Raw genomic sequence first — 15,281 nt, 5'->3', positions numbered from 1 at the left:
TGTCAGCACAGAGCCCGACGTGGGGCCTGAACCCACGAACCAGGAGATCGTGACCTGAGCCAAAAGACCTTAGTTTAAGACCTGAGCTTAACTGACTGAACCACCCAGGCACCCCAAGACTTTTCTTATAGGGCTCCATCTATCTGTAGCATGGTCTTAGTTTATCTGCTCCCTACGGCTTCTGGTGGGAGGAAAGAAAACACAGAAACAGGCAGGCATGCAGGCATTTGCTTAACCCACTTCGAGGGTCTCTCAGTTTCCTGGACAGCAGACAGTGTTTCTGTTGGGTTCCCAGACCCTTCACCGTCTCATCCTGAGCCCCCTGCAGAGGCTCAAACATTCAATGCTCCCTCCCTCTCACCTCCAGGACGCTGCCTGTCCTCAAACATCCTCCACACCCTTTGCCTGGCAAACAGCCTTTTGTCCTCTAGGACTCAACTCTGGTGTGACCTCTTCCAGGAAGCCTTCTTTGATTTCTCCAGGACCAGGCTGTGTGCTCCCTCAGCACAATGCCTTTCCCACGTACTCAGGCAACTCAGCAGTGAGGCTGCTGTCAGGGATAGTGCGGGAGGGAATGCGCAGCTTCTGGATGCCTGGGAAAGGAGAGAGACAGTGTATGGTTCAAGCCTATTTGGGGAGTTTCTAAAGCGAGAAGGTGCCTCTTCTCTGTTCTGGGATCTGTTTCCAGAGCCACATCTGATCTGTTTATCAGAGTGAATTTATACATGGACTCGAGCCAACCCCCTGGGTCCAAATCGTGGCTCTTCCACTGGCCAGCTGCATGGTCTTGGCTTTAACCTTTCCCTCTTCTGTAAAATGGGTACAATAATAGAACCTACCTCACAGGGGTGCTGTGAGAATCACATGAATTACCGTGTGGAGAGGGATTAGAATACAAAGCGCTATATAGTACTTGTTCTTACTATTATCACTATTCATTTCCCTCTGCCTCCCTGGGCTCCCTTTACCAGGTCAGGTGCACATGAAACGTTCCCCTGCTGCACGTATACATTTCCTTCTTAGCACCTTCTATGGTCCGCACTCACACGTTCATCTATGGGATCCTGACTGATTTCTCTTCTAGGCTGCGTGTCATGCGGGTAGGGCCTGGCCCTAATCCTCCCATAGCGTCCCCAGATCCTAGTCAAGGGCTTGTTGCTTCAGAAGTGCTCAATGTTTGTTTCTTCTTTGTTCAGAGACACATATGTCCTGGTATTATGGAGCAAGAGAAAGGGGTCATAGAAGTTCAGGGGACAAATGATAAGATCTAAAAGCAGACCCGTTTTGAAATGGATGTCACAGAGCAGGCAGGGGAGAGGTGGGCTTCTTTGTAAGTTGCTTGATACAAGGGAGCTCAGCAGAGGAAGGATCTCTGTGGGTCAGATGTCGCTGACCCTCCCCCTCCCCTGCTGCGGCAGAGCATCAAGGACCGGAGGGGACTCTGAAGATCTCTGTGGGAATGTTCTGGGTGCACTGAGCGACCTTAGTTTCAGTTCTCCACAGATGAAGTGAACTTGCCAGGGCCTGGGGTGTGGGGGGGGCCTTGTCGACCCAGCCGTGCCTATGTCACCATGACTGAGCACTCTGGAACCCCAGCCTCTCCTGCCATATTGTGTTCCAGCCGTCCTGGCCTTCTGACTGCAGCATGCTGTGCTCAAGGGCCCTTGCATTTGCTGTTCTGTCTGCCCACGATGCTTTTCCCACAACTCTTCACGGGTCTGATCCCTTGTCATTCCTTCAGGTTCCAGCTCAAGTGAGACGTCAGGAAGGCCCTCCCTGAAGTCTCAGCCCTCATTCCTCCAACCTTAAGTCACTTTCTACCCACGACTTGGCTTATTATTTTTAAAAATATGCTCTTTTTAAAACATTGATTCACTTATTTTGATGGGGCAGGGAGGAGCAGAGAGGGAGAGAGAGAATCCCAAGCGGGCTCTGCACTGTCAGCGTGGAGCTGGACGTGGGGCTCAATCTCATGAACTGTGAGATTATGACCAGAGCAGAAATCAAGAGTTGGACGCTCAACTGACTGAGTGACCCAGGTGCCCCTATTTTTTTTTTCATAAATGTCCGGAATTGCACATATGAAATTACTTTCTTGTGTTTGTTACCTATCTCCCCATGCAACCTGTAAGCATCATGAGGGCAGTGACTTTGTCTTGTCGTTGCTGATTTCCCACTGCCCAGAACAATCCTGGCACGTGGAAGGGACCCGATATTTGTTGAGCTTAGTACCTGGTTGAATGAAGAGATGTTACCCTCCAGAGCTGTTGCTGTCCAATATGGTAGCCACGAGCCACACGTGGCTAAATTGAAATTAAAATTAAAGTAGGGGCGCTTGGCCGGCTCAGTCAGTAGAGCGTGCAACTCTTAATCTCAGGGGCGTGAGTTCGAGCCCCATGTTGGGGCATGGAGCCTACTGAAAATAAAAAATAATAGTAACAAACTTAAGGTAAAACTCCAGTTCCTCAGTCATATTAGTCACATTTCTAGTACTCCATGGCCACATATGCCTAGTGGCTACCACAACAGACATTGCAGATACAGAACATTTCCATCAGTGCGGAAAGTTCTGTCACACAATGCTGCTCTAGACCATAAACACGCATTACACTTTTCTACTTTAACTCTTCACTCATGTCTTTTTCTCTGCCTGGAATGCTTTATCTGATCCTTAATAAAAATCCTACACATGTAGAATTTGGGAATGTTAAAACAAATAATCAAACCAACGAACCTTAAGATCAATTCAACAAGCACAGTGCATGTATCCTTCAGGATTGTTGATTCATGCTAAGATTTAACTACAGAGATGTTCAGTGCAACACTGTTTGTAGTAGCCCCTCCCAAACCCTGAAAACAAAACTCAAAAGCAGGCTGTGGGGGGCCCGGGGGCAGGGGGAGGTTGGTCAAATTATGGTAGAGGCATCAAAAATAGATGACCGTGCTGGGGCACCTGGGTGGCTCAGTCGTTTAAGCCACCGACTTCGGTTCAGGTCATGATCTCAGGGCTCATGAGTTTGAGCCCCGCATCTGGTTCTTTGCGGACAGCTCAGAGCCTGGAACCTGCTTTGGATTCTGTGTCTTCCTCTCTCTGTCCTTCCCCTGCTCACACCCTGTCTCTCTCCCCTTCAAAAATTTTAAACATTAAAAAAATAGATGACTGTGTAATGCCATGGAACTCTTTTCAAAATATAAAGCCACTTATAATGCAGGAAAAAAGTTACAAAACACAAGGAGGTTGGGGTCAGAAGTTTCCAGCTTTATCTGTAATGTTTTACACTTGTAAAAAATATTTACACATGGAACTCTTTTCAAAATATAAAGCCACTTATAATGCAGGAAAAAAGTTACAAAACACAAGGAGATTGGGGTCAGAAGTTTCCAGCTTTATCTGTAATGTTTTAAACTTGTAAAAAATATAATTAAGAATGTAATTATCAGTCAATGGGCACTTATTGCTGTATGATTTCATTTTTGTTAAAAAAAAAAAAAAAAGCCCCATGAAGTTGTAAAGACCAGCTCAAACATTCTATATAAGTGCTTGACATGGGGGCTCCTGGCTGGCTCAGTCAGAAGAGCATGAGATTTCGATCTTGGGGTTGTGAGTTCGAGCCCCACGTTGGGTATAGAGATCACTTTAAAAAAAAAAAAAAGTGCTTGATGTGATGCTAATTAACCCTGTATTGCAACTATACTGCAATAATTAAAAAAAAAAAAAGATCGTGTTAAATCAGTAACCAAACAAAAAGCTGCTTGTCAGAGTAAATGGTGAACAAACGCTGGCCACTTTTATGCATAGAAAAATGACTAAAGAGGGTATTTGCCAGAATGTTAAGAGTGACTGCCTCTAGGTTGAGAAACTGGGGTGAATTCATTTTCTTCTATTGGTTTGTCACGCTTTTCCCAGTTTTCTCTAGTGAACATGTATTTCTTTTGAAATAAGGGATGGGGGCAATAAAAGATATTTTTAGAAATTCTTCGAGGCTCAACTCGTGATTGTTCTCCACGAAGCCTCGCTTCCCTGAGTCCTGGGTGACGGCCATCCTCACCATAGTACAGAGCTTCTCCGGCCTCCCTCGTCTGGAAGAGGCAGGCCCACGAGTGAATAGATGGACAGATGGAGCCTGCACCCCCACTACCAGCTGCCCGTGAGAAGCTTGCCTAACATTTGCTAAGGAGCCGCGCCCAGCCCTGGGCAGGAACGAGCCATTGGCCAGACCGACATTGCGCCAGGGGCCTAAAGGAGTCGATGATCGCCGACCTATCCTTTTTCTCAGAGAGTCGGGGACGGGGGACCCTGCACACAGTTTGGGGGTTCCTGTGTGTCAGCGGAAAAAGAGGCGGAGTGCGAGAGCCGGCGGCCAGTGGGTTTTGGGAGGCTTCAGAGGTGATGAGCGAGGCCAGTGGTGATCCAGGTTAACCGCCCCCCCCCCTCCCTCCGGCTGCATTTTTCTTGGTTGGGGGGGTGGGGAGGAGGGCAGTTTGGTTTATGCTTAGTGACTTCCAGAAAGATTCTGAGGGCCAGGAAGCCCCGCCCCTTTATCGCCACTAAGCTAGTGGCTAAGGGTGTGGGTTTTGGCTCCCGACGTCCAGGTTTGAATCCTGCTTCTACGTACTACCTCTAGGAGTTACTTAACCTTTCTGCGCCTTTATTTTCTTCTCTGTAAAACAGGGATATTGATCATAGCCTCTCGGAAAAAGACTGAAATTCGCGGACAAACTTTGTGAACAGTTCCTGTTTTTAGCCAAAACACAATAGTCTGGCCAGGGAAGGTTCCGGCGCTCACAGCGGAACCGCGGAGGCGCCCCGTTTATTTCCCCCCAAAACCGCAGGCCAAAAGGCGCGCTTCCGGAGTGAGTCCCTCTGGATCCCCTCCGGGGACAGGGATGCCCCGCTCCCTGCGCATCCCCGCACGCGGCGCCGGGCCAGCCCTAGTCGGTGGGGCGCTCCGGGTCCAGCGAGCGGAAGGGGCTGGGCCGGTTGGAGGAGCGCAAGGCGGGGGTCGGCGGGTTGCGCTTCGCGAACGGCCCGAAGTACTCGGCGGCGAAGGTGACCACGTCGGCCGGCCGGCGCAGAAGCAGGAAGAGCAGGAAGTCCGAGATGAGCGCCTGGGCCTCGGGGTGCTGCCGCAGGTAGCTGTGGTGGCTGACACGCAGCTCCTCCTGGCGGGGGGGCCGAGCGTGAGCGCGACCCGCGGACCCCGCGCCCCAGGAGCGCACCCCTCCCTTCGCTCCCTCGGGGTGTGCGTTTCCAGCCGGCACCGAGGGACATCAGTAATGGCGGGGTTTATGCTGGGTGAGGGGGGAGAGGAATGGGGACCCCGGGCTGACCGCAGCCTCTCTCACCTTCCGGCCCAGGAATCTCGAGTAGAGCTCCATATCCTCCTCCCACACCAGGGGCTTCTTCTCAAACACCGGGGCAGGCTCCAGCTCATCTGGGTGGGGAGGGAGGAAGGCTGCACACCCCCAGCCCCGGAACCTTCCCCACATACAGAGGGATGCCCAAGGACACCCAAATGGCAGGCTCGGGGAAAAGCCCAGGGTTCTGCTCACCTGGCCAGAGTTGCCAGAAGGGGTTCCCTGCAAAATGATCCTCCCCTAATTGCCTTGGGGTCAGGGGCTAGAGGGCAAAACTTCTCCATCTGATTTCAGGTTCTGATCCCACACTCAGTCCAGCCCCTGCACCCTGGAAGGCCCCAGGTGTTCCCACCTCTCCTTCACTCTTCCACCCGCCAGAGGCTTCACTCACCCTTGTCCCTCAAAATAGGCATCTTGGTGATCATGCAGCACCCGGGGGAACCCACCTGGATCCTCTTGGCCAGGTGCCTGGGGTACAACACAGACATGAGTGGGGGGCTTCCCAGACCAGCGCACTCCCTTGAGAGCCGTCCTGGGGGTCTCCCTTCACTGCTCCCCAACACCCTGCTTGAGTTCCAGGGTTGTGTTCATTTCTAGATCCCCAGATGATGGCCCCTGCTTTTCCTGTTCATGCCCTTTTTGCCGCGTGCTGGTCTGCTAGGTCTGGCATGAGACCTTTAGCACTAAAAATGATGAGCCTCCGGGCTATGTGATGCTCAAAATAAAAACAACACCCTAAGTTATCAAATAAGGAAAGCCAGCAATGTTCTGATTACTTTTTTTCCAGTGTAACAAATGATGATATCAATACCTCTTTGGAAATTTCAAGAAACAAATTCTTTCCTCCCTCCCCACCAATTTTCTTCTGATTTGGTGCCTGGGCCGTGCTGGTGCCAGCTTGGCAGTGAGGGCGCCAGGATGCTTTCCCCAGCACTTTGATTCTATCCTGTCGGGTATCAAGTTGTTCAAACCTTGGTGTTCTTCAGTATCACACCCACCACCCGTGGCAGCTGCTTTAGCTACTATGCCTTAGGCCTTGTGGGGTCAGCAGTGACCTCCTCAGCCTCTCAGAGCTCTTTGGTGAGGGTTCGGGAGGCACGGCAGGCATCAGGAGAATGAGTAAATATGTGAAGGGAGAGTGAATGGTGGGGATAAAGCCGGCCCCCAAGATGGAGCACCCATGCTTGTGCTCAGCACTGCCCCCTTGGCCCCACTGTCAGTAGCTCACCCATCAGAGAGCAGGTAGAACTGGCAGGAACCAGGGATGCCTTCATTGGAGTGGACAGTCTGCTCCACGATGAACACATCCACCTCCTGGTGGCCCACCTGGATCGTCTGGATGCCCAGGGCTTGCTGGCAGCAGCCAAGATGGAGGGAAGTGAGGTAAATACCCAACAGGGTCTCCCCACATCTCACCCTGGCCCTCTTCACTGTGCCGCTTCATTTCTTGTCAGTGATTAGCAACCCTTGACTGTCCAGACCCTCAGGCACCACAGGATTTGAGATGCACCCCCAAGTTAAGTGGGGACCCCCTCCTAGGGATCCAGTTCCATGCTGCTTGTGCCCCAACCCTACCTGTACCATCTGGATGACCAAGGGCTTCTAGTTGGCAGAGTCAGTTACAGGGATGAGGCTCAACCGATTAGGTGGGAGCATGTGGGGCGGGGAGTGAGGGACGCTGGGCAATTTGAGGGAGGGGCCGGTGATGCTCTGAGGAGGGGGCTAGATTGAGGTCTGTGGCCGCCTTGGGCCCATGCTGCAGGCAGACTGCCCTGTTGTAGCTAAAACTTAAACCCCTGTACTGGCTGCGGCCATGGAGAGAAAGTGCTAGCATAAAACGTGTGTTTCAAAGAAGATGGGGGGACGTGAGGTGTGTCTGTTTGTGCCAGACACACTGCTGTTTGTTGTTTGTGATAGAAAAGACTAGAATGTCCTTTACCAAGCTGGTCAAATCAGCCTCCAAAATGTGTGTTTATGTTTTTATTTTTAAAAACTGTTTATTTACTTATTTTGATTGAGAGAGAGAGAGAGAGAGAGAATCTCAAGCAGGCTCTGCACTGTCAGGGCAGAGCCCCACTCGGGGCTCCATCCCACGAACCATGAGATCATGACCTGAGCTGAAATCAAGAGCCGGACACTTAACCGACGGAGTCACCCAGGCGGCCCCCAAAATGTGTGTTGAGAGGCACAGCTTTAAAATCTCCCATTGCAGGAAGTCCTAGGTGTGTTGATTAGTTTTAGCCACAATAAAAGAGAAAAAACGCCCTTCCTGTCTGAGACACAGTAAAAGAGCATTTAAGTGCAGTTGGAAATGGTGTATTTCCTGATATTTAAAAAATGCGTCTCTAAAAGCAGCCCTCCACTATATTTACTTTTCCTGGACGGACCGTGGGGCAAAAAGCATTGCTTCTCTCAACTGCGCACAGCTTCGGTGCCTCTCATTCACTCCACTGTGTCAAACGTGATCTTCTAACGAAGGCTGTCTTGTTGGGGCTCTGCCCCGGAAGTCCCACCCCCGTGGCCCCAGCCCACTCCTTCTTTCACCCCCAAGCTGGCTTTTCTCCCATCTCAGCGATCTCTGTGCCCCTTCTGGTTTCCCCCAGGCCAAGTCCCCCCCCCACCCCGGGAGACCCCTTACATAAGTGGAATAGCAGAGTTTGCCCTCTGTGTCCAAGGCCAGGAAACGGGCGTTGCTGGGCACCAGCTGACGCCAAGCCATCACCCTCAGCAACAGCAGGTTGGCAGCCTCAGAGACGAAGCCCACAGTTGAGCTCCAGGGGAAAAAGGTCACTTCGGTCTTCACTTCCTGTTCAGGAAAAATCCGGGTCAGGGATGCTAATCTGGGAAGGGGTGAGGAGGACGGGAAAGCCAGTTATTGGGCATATGGTCCTTGTTGAGTCCCCATGCCAGGCTTCTGGTCTGACACAATCTGGCCCCTTCTCTCGGCTTTCAAGAGGACGTGGGGTACGGCTCCCACCTGTCTCTCACCCTTACCTCACCCTCCTTGACACTTCTGGTCATGACCAGCTGGTCATCCTGCCTCACCAGACTCATCTTCCTCTCCGTGGGGAGGATGTGCAACTAAGGGCCAGAGCACAGAGAGGGGAATCAGGAGCTCACCCGACTGTACACGAACAGGACGCCCCCCAGAAGCCACCTGGCCCGTTCTCCTTTATAAACGAGAAAACTGAGGGAAATTTGGATAGAAAATCTTCCATATGTAGTAAAGTTCAAGAGCAGAAGGCAGGGGTGCCTGGGTGGCTCAGTCAGTTAAGCGTCTGACTTTGGCTCAGATCACGATCTTGTGGTTGGTGAGTCTGAGCCCTGAGTCGGGCTCTGTGCTGACAGCTCAGAGCCTGGAGCCTGCTTCAGATTCTGTGTCTCCCCCTCTCTCTGACCCTCCCCCATTTGTGTTTTCTCTCTCTCAAGGATAAATAAATAAACATTTTTAAAAACTTTAACAAAAAAGAACAGAAGGCGTGTTATGGTGTAATACGAAGTTCAAAAGCATATGCACTTTAGAATATGGGTTTTAAAAGATGGGAATGGTTTCTGTGGGAAGGTTGTTAGGCATGAGTGGTTTCCAACGTGTAAAATGGTTCATGTTCCAGAAGTCAGTGAGGTGGCCGGGGCAGGGTGTGGGAGGCACAGAGCAGGAGAATTTGGAGGCGAGGAAGTGACAGGCCCTTGGGAAAGGCCAGGCTCTGGGAAAGGCCAGCCCGCGTGGCCCCCCGGAAGATGCTGGGCTTCCAAGGTTTTGTATTAGGAGAAGGTCATGAGAAGCCACCTGCTGCCCCCGATAGATTGGCTTCCAGGTTGTGTGTGGTGGGGATTGCAGGGTAACTCGGGGACAGTTGGGGTAACATTCCACTGAGCCCCCCCACACTTCTTCCCTCCCTCTCTCCCAGGGAGAGACACCTATTCTGACACCTGGTTTGGAACCAAAGCTGGGGGCCCCAGGAGGTACCTTGATAAACTCCTGGGTATGTTGTTCCATGATATGCAGGTCCCACGAAAGATAGCCTGGGGTAAGAGGAGAACGTCGCCATCACCGGGGACAGGACTGGAGATTGCAGGGAGGCAGGGTGGTGGCCCAGGCTGGAGGACTCAGGTGCAGTGTGACCGTGGGGAAAAACTAGGTGGTGCTCTTGTCTTAAGTCTGTGGCTGTGATGAACCTCCCCGTCACCCCCACCTCCCATACCCCTCTTTGCCTCATTCTGCTCCCAAGGTGAAGTGGAGGGTTGGTCCTGAGCAAAGGTCCTAGGCATGGGGGGAGGGGTGGGAGGAAGGATGGAGGTGAAGCCAGTCAGGCAGCAAGAGCTCTACCCAGGAGGGAGATTCCGCAGAGCATTTTGTCCACGAAGCCCTGGCTAAAGGCGTGCACGAGGAGGCAGTGCGACATAACACCAAATTCGTCCTTGTAGTTCCCTCTCTGCACTTCGATGGTCAGCTCTCCCTGAGGCTCCCCCGTGTCTGAGACCATGGCCAGGGTCTCGGAGAACAGCAGCATCTGCAGCTCCTCCTGCTCTGGGGGTGAGGGTCCCATGGGGGCAGATAAAGCCCCAGCCCCCCCCCCCCAACCCCGGCCCCGACTCTCTGACCCTCCAGCCACCCTCTCCGCATCCCACGTGTCTCAGGCAGCTCCTGCCTCGCTCCCTTGGCCTCTGCGACAGCCAGCAGATGAAGACCCCTCCCCACCCCCAGTCCCCATGTCCTTGGGGTCCTTCCTTGATGGTTATTGACAAATAGGTCCCCCCCTCCCCCCGTTGCTTTCTGAGTCTCAGGCCAATCAAGGCTGAGAGAGCCGGGGGCCAGGGCTGTGTCTTCTCTCTTCCTGCCGCCCCCCCACCCCCGCCCCCTGCACTGTCCAGGCTCACGGAGGTTGTTGAGGAAGTGGATGGCTTCGGCATTGGCCTCTAGGGTTGGCAGACTCTCCCGGGTTGAGGGCTGGTGGTCCTTGGCTCTGGGGCCTAGGGACAGAGGAAAGGCTGAGATGGCATTCTTGGGGAGAAGGACAGGCATGGGACAGGGGTCCTCAAAGCAGAATCCTCCAAGGCCACCCCAAGGAGGATTGTGAGGGAGAAGATGCCCCTTCAGTTTCTAGTCCTGCCAGCCCTCTTCCCACCTGTGGATTGATGTTTGGAGGACATCCTGCTTTCTGCTACCCGATCTGTGTTCAGCTGTCTCCATGGCAACCGGAAGCCAGCTATCGCCTCTTAAAGGGCCACTAACACACCTCACTAAACCACCAGACCTTGAAAGCAGTGGTAGGAACTGTGGTCTGGGGCTCAGGCCATGTCTGAAGTATTGTCCTGCAGAGGGAGCATTTGACACGGCAGGGGGATGACAGGGGTCACTAGAATGACCTTAGGGAACCCTGGCTGGCTCAGTCAGAAGAGCATGCAAACCTTGATCTCCGGGTCGTGAGTTTGAGCCCCCCTTTTGATGTGGAGAGTACTTAAAAAAAAAAAAAAAAAAAAAAAGGAATCTAAAAAAAGAAAAAAAGAATGACCTTAGAAGTTGTGGCCCTGAGTCAGACATGGCCTCACGTGCATAGAACCCAGTCAGATGCCACGTGAATAGTGCTACATGTCAGAGTGATGGCAATAACAACGACAGTGACCACAAACCCTTAAACCATGCTCACGGCAGGCCAGATACTGTTCTGGAGGCTGCACATACGTGATCTCATTTAATACTCAGACTAACCCTGTGGGTAGATGCTTTCCCCCCTGCACTGTATGGCTAAGAAAACTGAGGCCCCGAGAAGTTAAATGTCTTCCAGGTTGACCCAGTCAATACAGTTGACCCTTGAGCAGCACGGGTTTGAACTGCCACTTATATGTGGATATTTTTCAAGAAGTATAGTACAGTACTGTAAATGTATTTTCTCTTCCTTATGATTTCTTAATAACATTTTCTCTAGCTTACTTTGTTGGAAGAGTACTGTATTTAATACATATAACATACAAAATATGTGTTAATCAACCGTTTGCATTATCTGTAAGGCTTCGGGTCGATAGTAGGCTGTTAGTAATTTTACCCGGATTTTCTTTTTTTCTTTAAACAAAATGTTAAGGCTTTTTCCCTCCCCTTTTAGCTTTATTAGTTTATTTCGAGAGAGTGAGAGAGAGCATGAGTGGGGAGGAGGAGCAGAGAGAGAGGTAGAGAGAGAGACTCCCAAGCAGGCTTCGCATGGTCAGTGCAGAGCCTGACTTGGGGCTCAAACTCATGAAACTGTGAGATCATGACCTAAGCTGGATTCAAGAGTCAGATGTTTACCCAACTGAGTCACCCAGGTGCCCCGAGAGAGAAAGAAATTTAAAAAAAATTTTTTAAAGTTTATTTATTTATTTTGAGAACGAGGGTACCAGTGGGGGAGGGGCTGAGAGAAGGAGACAGAATCTCAAGCAGGCTCGGCACCCTCAGCACAGAACCCAGTGCGGGGCTCCAACCCGCGCACTGTGAAATCATTACCTGAACCAAGATCAAGAGTTGGATGCTTAACCGACTGCTCCACCCAGGCACCCCGAGAGAGAGAGAGATAGAGAGATAGAGAGAGAGAGAGAGAGAGAGAGAGAGAATCTTAAACAGACTCCACACCCAGTGAGGAGCCCAACGTGGGGCTCGATTCCATGCCCCTAGGATCATGAGCCAAAATCAATAGGTGCTCAACCGACTGATTCACCCAGGTGCCCCTTATGCAATGTTAAATTTTATTTACTTTTTTAAAGTTTATTTATTTATTTTTATCTTAAAATATTTAATTTTTATTTTTTTTATTATTTTTTTTTAAATTTTTTTTTTCAACGTTTTTTATTTATTTTTGGGACAGAGAAAGGCAGCATGAACGGGGGAGGGGCAGAGAGAGAGGGAGACACAGAATCGGAAACAGGCTCCAGGCTCCGAGCCATCAGCCCAGAGCCTGACGCGGGGCTGGAACTCACAGACCGCGAGATCGTGACCTGGCTGAAGTCGGACGCTTAACCGACTGCGCCACCAAGGCGCCCCTTAATTTTTATTTTTGAGAGAGAGAGAGAGAGACAGAGCACGAGTCGGGGAAGGGCAGAGAGAGAGAGGGAGACATAGAATCTGGAACAGGCTCCAGGCTCTGAGCTGTCAGCACAGAGCCCAACGTGGGGCTCGAACTCCAGAACAGTGAGATCATGACCTAGGCCGAAGTCAGACACTCTACTGACTGAGCCATCCAGGTGCCCCCATTTTTTTATTTTTAGAGAGAGTGCAAGAGTGGGGGAGAGGGGCAGAGGGAGAGAGGATCTTTTTTTAAAAATCTCTCTCTATTTTTGTTTAAAGTTTTTTTAATTTTTATTTTGAGAAAGAGAGCGAGAGAGAGAGAGAGCACGCGTGTGAGCAGGGGAGAGGCAGAGGGAGAGAGAATCCCAAGCAAGCTCTGCACTATCAGTGTAGAGCCTGATGTGGGGCTTGAACTCATGAACTGAACTGTGAGATCACAACCTCAGCTGAAGTCAGGCCCTTAATCCAACTGAGCCACCCCGGTGCCCTGACAATCTTAAACAGACTCCATGCTCAATGAGGAGCCTGATGTGGGGCTCGATCCCATGCCCCTGGGATCATGACCTGAGCCAAAATCAAGAGTCAGGTGCTCAACTGAGCCACCCAGGCACCCCTTAAGTTTATTTATTTATTTAAGTAATATCTACACCCAACATGGGGCTTGACCTCATGACCCTGAGATCAAGAGTCACATGCCCCACCAACTGAACCAGCCAGGAGCTACTACTGTACCAGACTTTCAACTGTGCAGGAAAAGGGGGGAGTGTCAGCCCCTCTAACCCCCACATTGTTCAAGGGTCAACTCTAATTGAAAGAGTCAGGGCTCAACTGGAGGCAGTCTGGCTCCAGGGTTAGAGAGAATTCAAAGCAAACTGAAACTGTAAATAGATGATACACTGAATTCAAATGAGAGGCCCTACAACATGGGTAGTGAGTAGTGACAAAGACGGTAATTGAGGTCTGATATGACTCAAACCCCAGCTGTGGGCTATCTGGTCCCGACCTTGGAAGTGTTAGAATCTGCATCATAGCAGCTCTAGGAGGTTCAGCCCGATAGAGTCACAAAAAAAAGAAAAATCTTGTTGAGAAACTTCAGTCACTTAAGAAGTTGTTCCCCCGACCCCCACCATAGCACTTGAGAAGGTAATCTTCAAATGTCTTCTCATAGATTATCTATTCCGTTCCACTTTGGGGAGATCTATCTATCATCTCTATTTATGAGAGAGAGAGAGGGCATGTATGAGGCCGTATGAGGACGGGAGAGGGGCAGAGAGAGAGAATCTTTTTTTTTTTTAATGTTTATTTATTAGAGAGAGAGAGAGACAGAGTGTGAGCAGGGGAGGGGCAGAGAGAGAGAAGGACACAGAATCCAAGGCAGGCTCCAGGCTCTGAACTGTTAGCATGGAGCCCCATGCGGGGCTCAAGCTCACCAACTGTGAGATCATGACCTGAGCCCAAGTCGGACGCTTAACCGACTGAGCCACCCAGGTACCCTGGGAGAGAGAGAGAGAATCTTAAGCAAGCTCCATGCTCAGTGCAGAGCCTGATGTGGGGCTTGATCTCATGACCCTGGGATCATGACCTAAGCTGAAATCAAGAGTCTGATGCTTGACCAACCGAGTGACCCAGGCACCCCATCTTCAGGAAGATTCAGAATTATGTGTGGAACTGCTTAAGAAAATCGAACTCACAATATTAATTTTTGTGTGTGTTATATTGTGCATCTTTAGTATTTCAAGTTCTTTAAAAGAATTTGGCATGGAAGGGTGCTTAAAAGATGTCTTGAGATGCTGATTTAAATCAGGCAGTTGAATGGCAACTGGCTGGCTTGGTCGGTGGAGTGTGTGACTCTTGATCTTGGGGTTGTAGGTTTGAGTCCCACATTGGGTGTAGAGATTTCTTAAAAACAAATAAACACAACATCTTAAAATAAATAAATAAATTGAGCCATTGAATAGTTGATTTAGACTGAACGTTGAAGGTAAATTCTTACTGGGATTGTAAGTACAACCAAAACATTTTTTAAAAAACCTGAAAATTTACTATGTTTCTGTCTTTACTTCTAATCAGACTGCAATTAAAGTACTTGGGGGCTCGTTTCTCTTTTTTTAAGAGCATGGAATTCTTTCTATTTTACTTTACCTTTTTCCAGCTTTATGAGATATAATCGACATATATGATCAATTGCTTTTAAAAAGAAATGGAGGGGCGCCTGGGTGGCGCAGTCGGTTAAGCGTCCGACTTCAGCCAGGTCACGATCTCGCGGTCCGTGAGTTCCAGCCCCGCGTCAGGCTCTGGGCTGATGGCTCGGAGCCTGGAGCCTGTTTCCGATTCTGTGTCTCCCTCTCTCTCTGCCCCTCCCCCGTTCATGCTCTGTCTCTCTCTGTCTCATAAATTAAAAAAAAAAAAAACGTTGAAAAAAAAAAAAAAAAGAAATGGAATATCTGGAATGAATAAATACAACATAAACTGCTTAAAGCAGTTTTAATTTTGAAAAGAGGACCGATTGTTTTAAAGTTTTTAAAATGTTTTTATTTATTTTTGAGAGAGTGAGAAAGCGTGCGTGAGCTGGGGAGGGGCAGAGAGAGAGGGAGACACAGAATCCGAAGCAGGCTCCAGGCTCTGAGCTGGAGAGCCCGACATGGGACTCAAACTCATGAACTGCGAGATCATGACCTGAGCCTAAGTTGGATGCCCAACTGATTGAGCCACCCAGGCCTGAAAAGAGGACCAATTATTAATTAAAGCCCCCCTTAAAAGTTATTATTAACATTTACTGGATGTATAATTAAAATATGGCTGATAAGTTGAACTTAAAAGTTTTAAAAATGCTTATGTTTAAAATTTTGCAATTTAAGAAATTGAGTATCTTTTAAAATTTTATTTA

The 15,281-nt window shown here is 50.0% G+C and overlaps 1 protein-coding gene across 3 annotated transcripts; it reads right to left on the bottom strand.

Moving 5' to 3' along the window:
- Positions 1 to 4,718: 4,718 nt before the first annotated feature.
- On the bottom strand, positions 4,719 to 10,546 carry LOC102953706 (ciliogenesis associated TTC17 interacting protein). 3 transcript variants are annotated; one of them, XM_007086121.3, is made up of 10 exons: positions 10,485 to 10,546; positions 10,237 to 10,329; positions 9,686 to 9,886; positions 9,326 to 9,381; positions 8,353 to 8,439; positions 7,997 to 8,164; positions 6,587 to 6,711; positions 5,750 to 5,826; positions 5,347 to 5,435; positions 4,719 to 5,163 (listed from the first exon to the last, which is right to left on the bottom strand). In XM_007086121.3, the coding sequence occupies exons 1-10, from the start codon at positions 10,507 to 10,509 to the stop codon at positions 4,933 to 4,935; spliced, it is 1,152 nt and encodes a 383-aa protein (XP_007086183.1). In that variant the 5' UTR covers positions 10,510 to 10,546; the 3' UTR covers positions 4,719 to 4,932. The 3 variants fall into 3 exon arrangements, with proteins under 3 accessions (XP_007086183.1, XP_015394732.1, XP_042851255.1); XM_015539246.2 differs by lacking the exon at positions 10,485 to 10,546 and having other exon boundaries at positions 10,237 to 10,478; XM_042995321.1 differs by lacking the exons at positions 7,997 to 8,164; positions 8,353 to 8,439; positions 10,485 to 10,546 and having other exon boundaries at positions 10,237 to 10,478.
- Between the last annotated feature and the right edge of the window lie 4,735 nt (positions 10,547 to 15,281).

This window comes from Panthera tigris, chromosome C1, assembly GCF_018350195.1.
Source record: "Panthera tigris isolate Pti1 chromosome C1, P.tigris_Pti1_mat1.1, whole genome shotgun sequence".
Classification (NCBI taxonomy): Eukaryota; Metazoa; Chordata; class Mammalia; order Carnivora; family Felidae; genus Panthera; species Panthera tigris.
Note: the sequence above shows the minus strand (reverse complement) of the source record. Positions and strands in the feature narration are given on the sequence as shown.

Bases quoted from the DNA above. Each gene is read 5' to 3' on its own strand.
- LOC102953706 (XM_015539246.2), bottom strand. From the start codon at position 10,381: ATGCCTGTCCTTCTCCCCAAGAATGCCATCTCAGCCTTTCCTCTGTCC. The intron at 8,440-9,325 runs GTACCTCCTGGG...TCTGGCCCTTAG, and splicing joins ATACCCAGGAGTTTATCAAG to TTGCACATCCTCCCCACGGA. The intron at 6,712-7,996 runs GTAAGGGGTCTC...GGCTGCTGCCAG, and splicing joins AACTCTGCTATTCCACTTAT to CAAGCCCTGGGCATCCAGAC.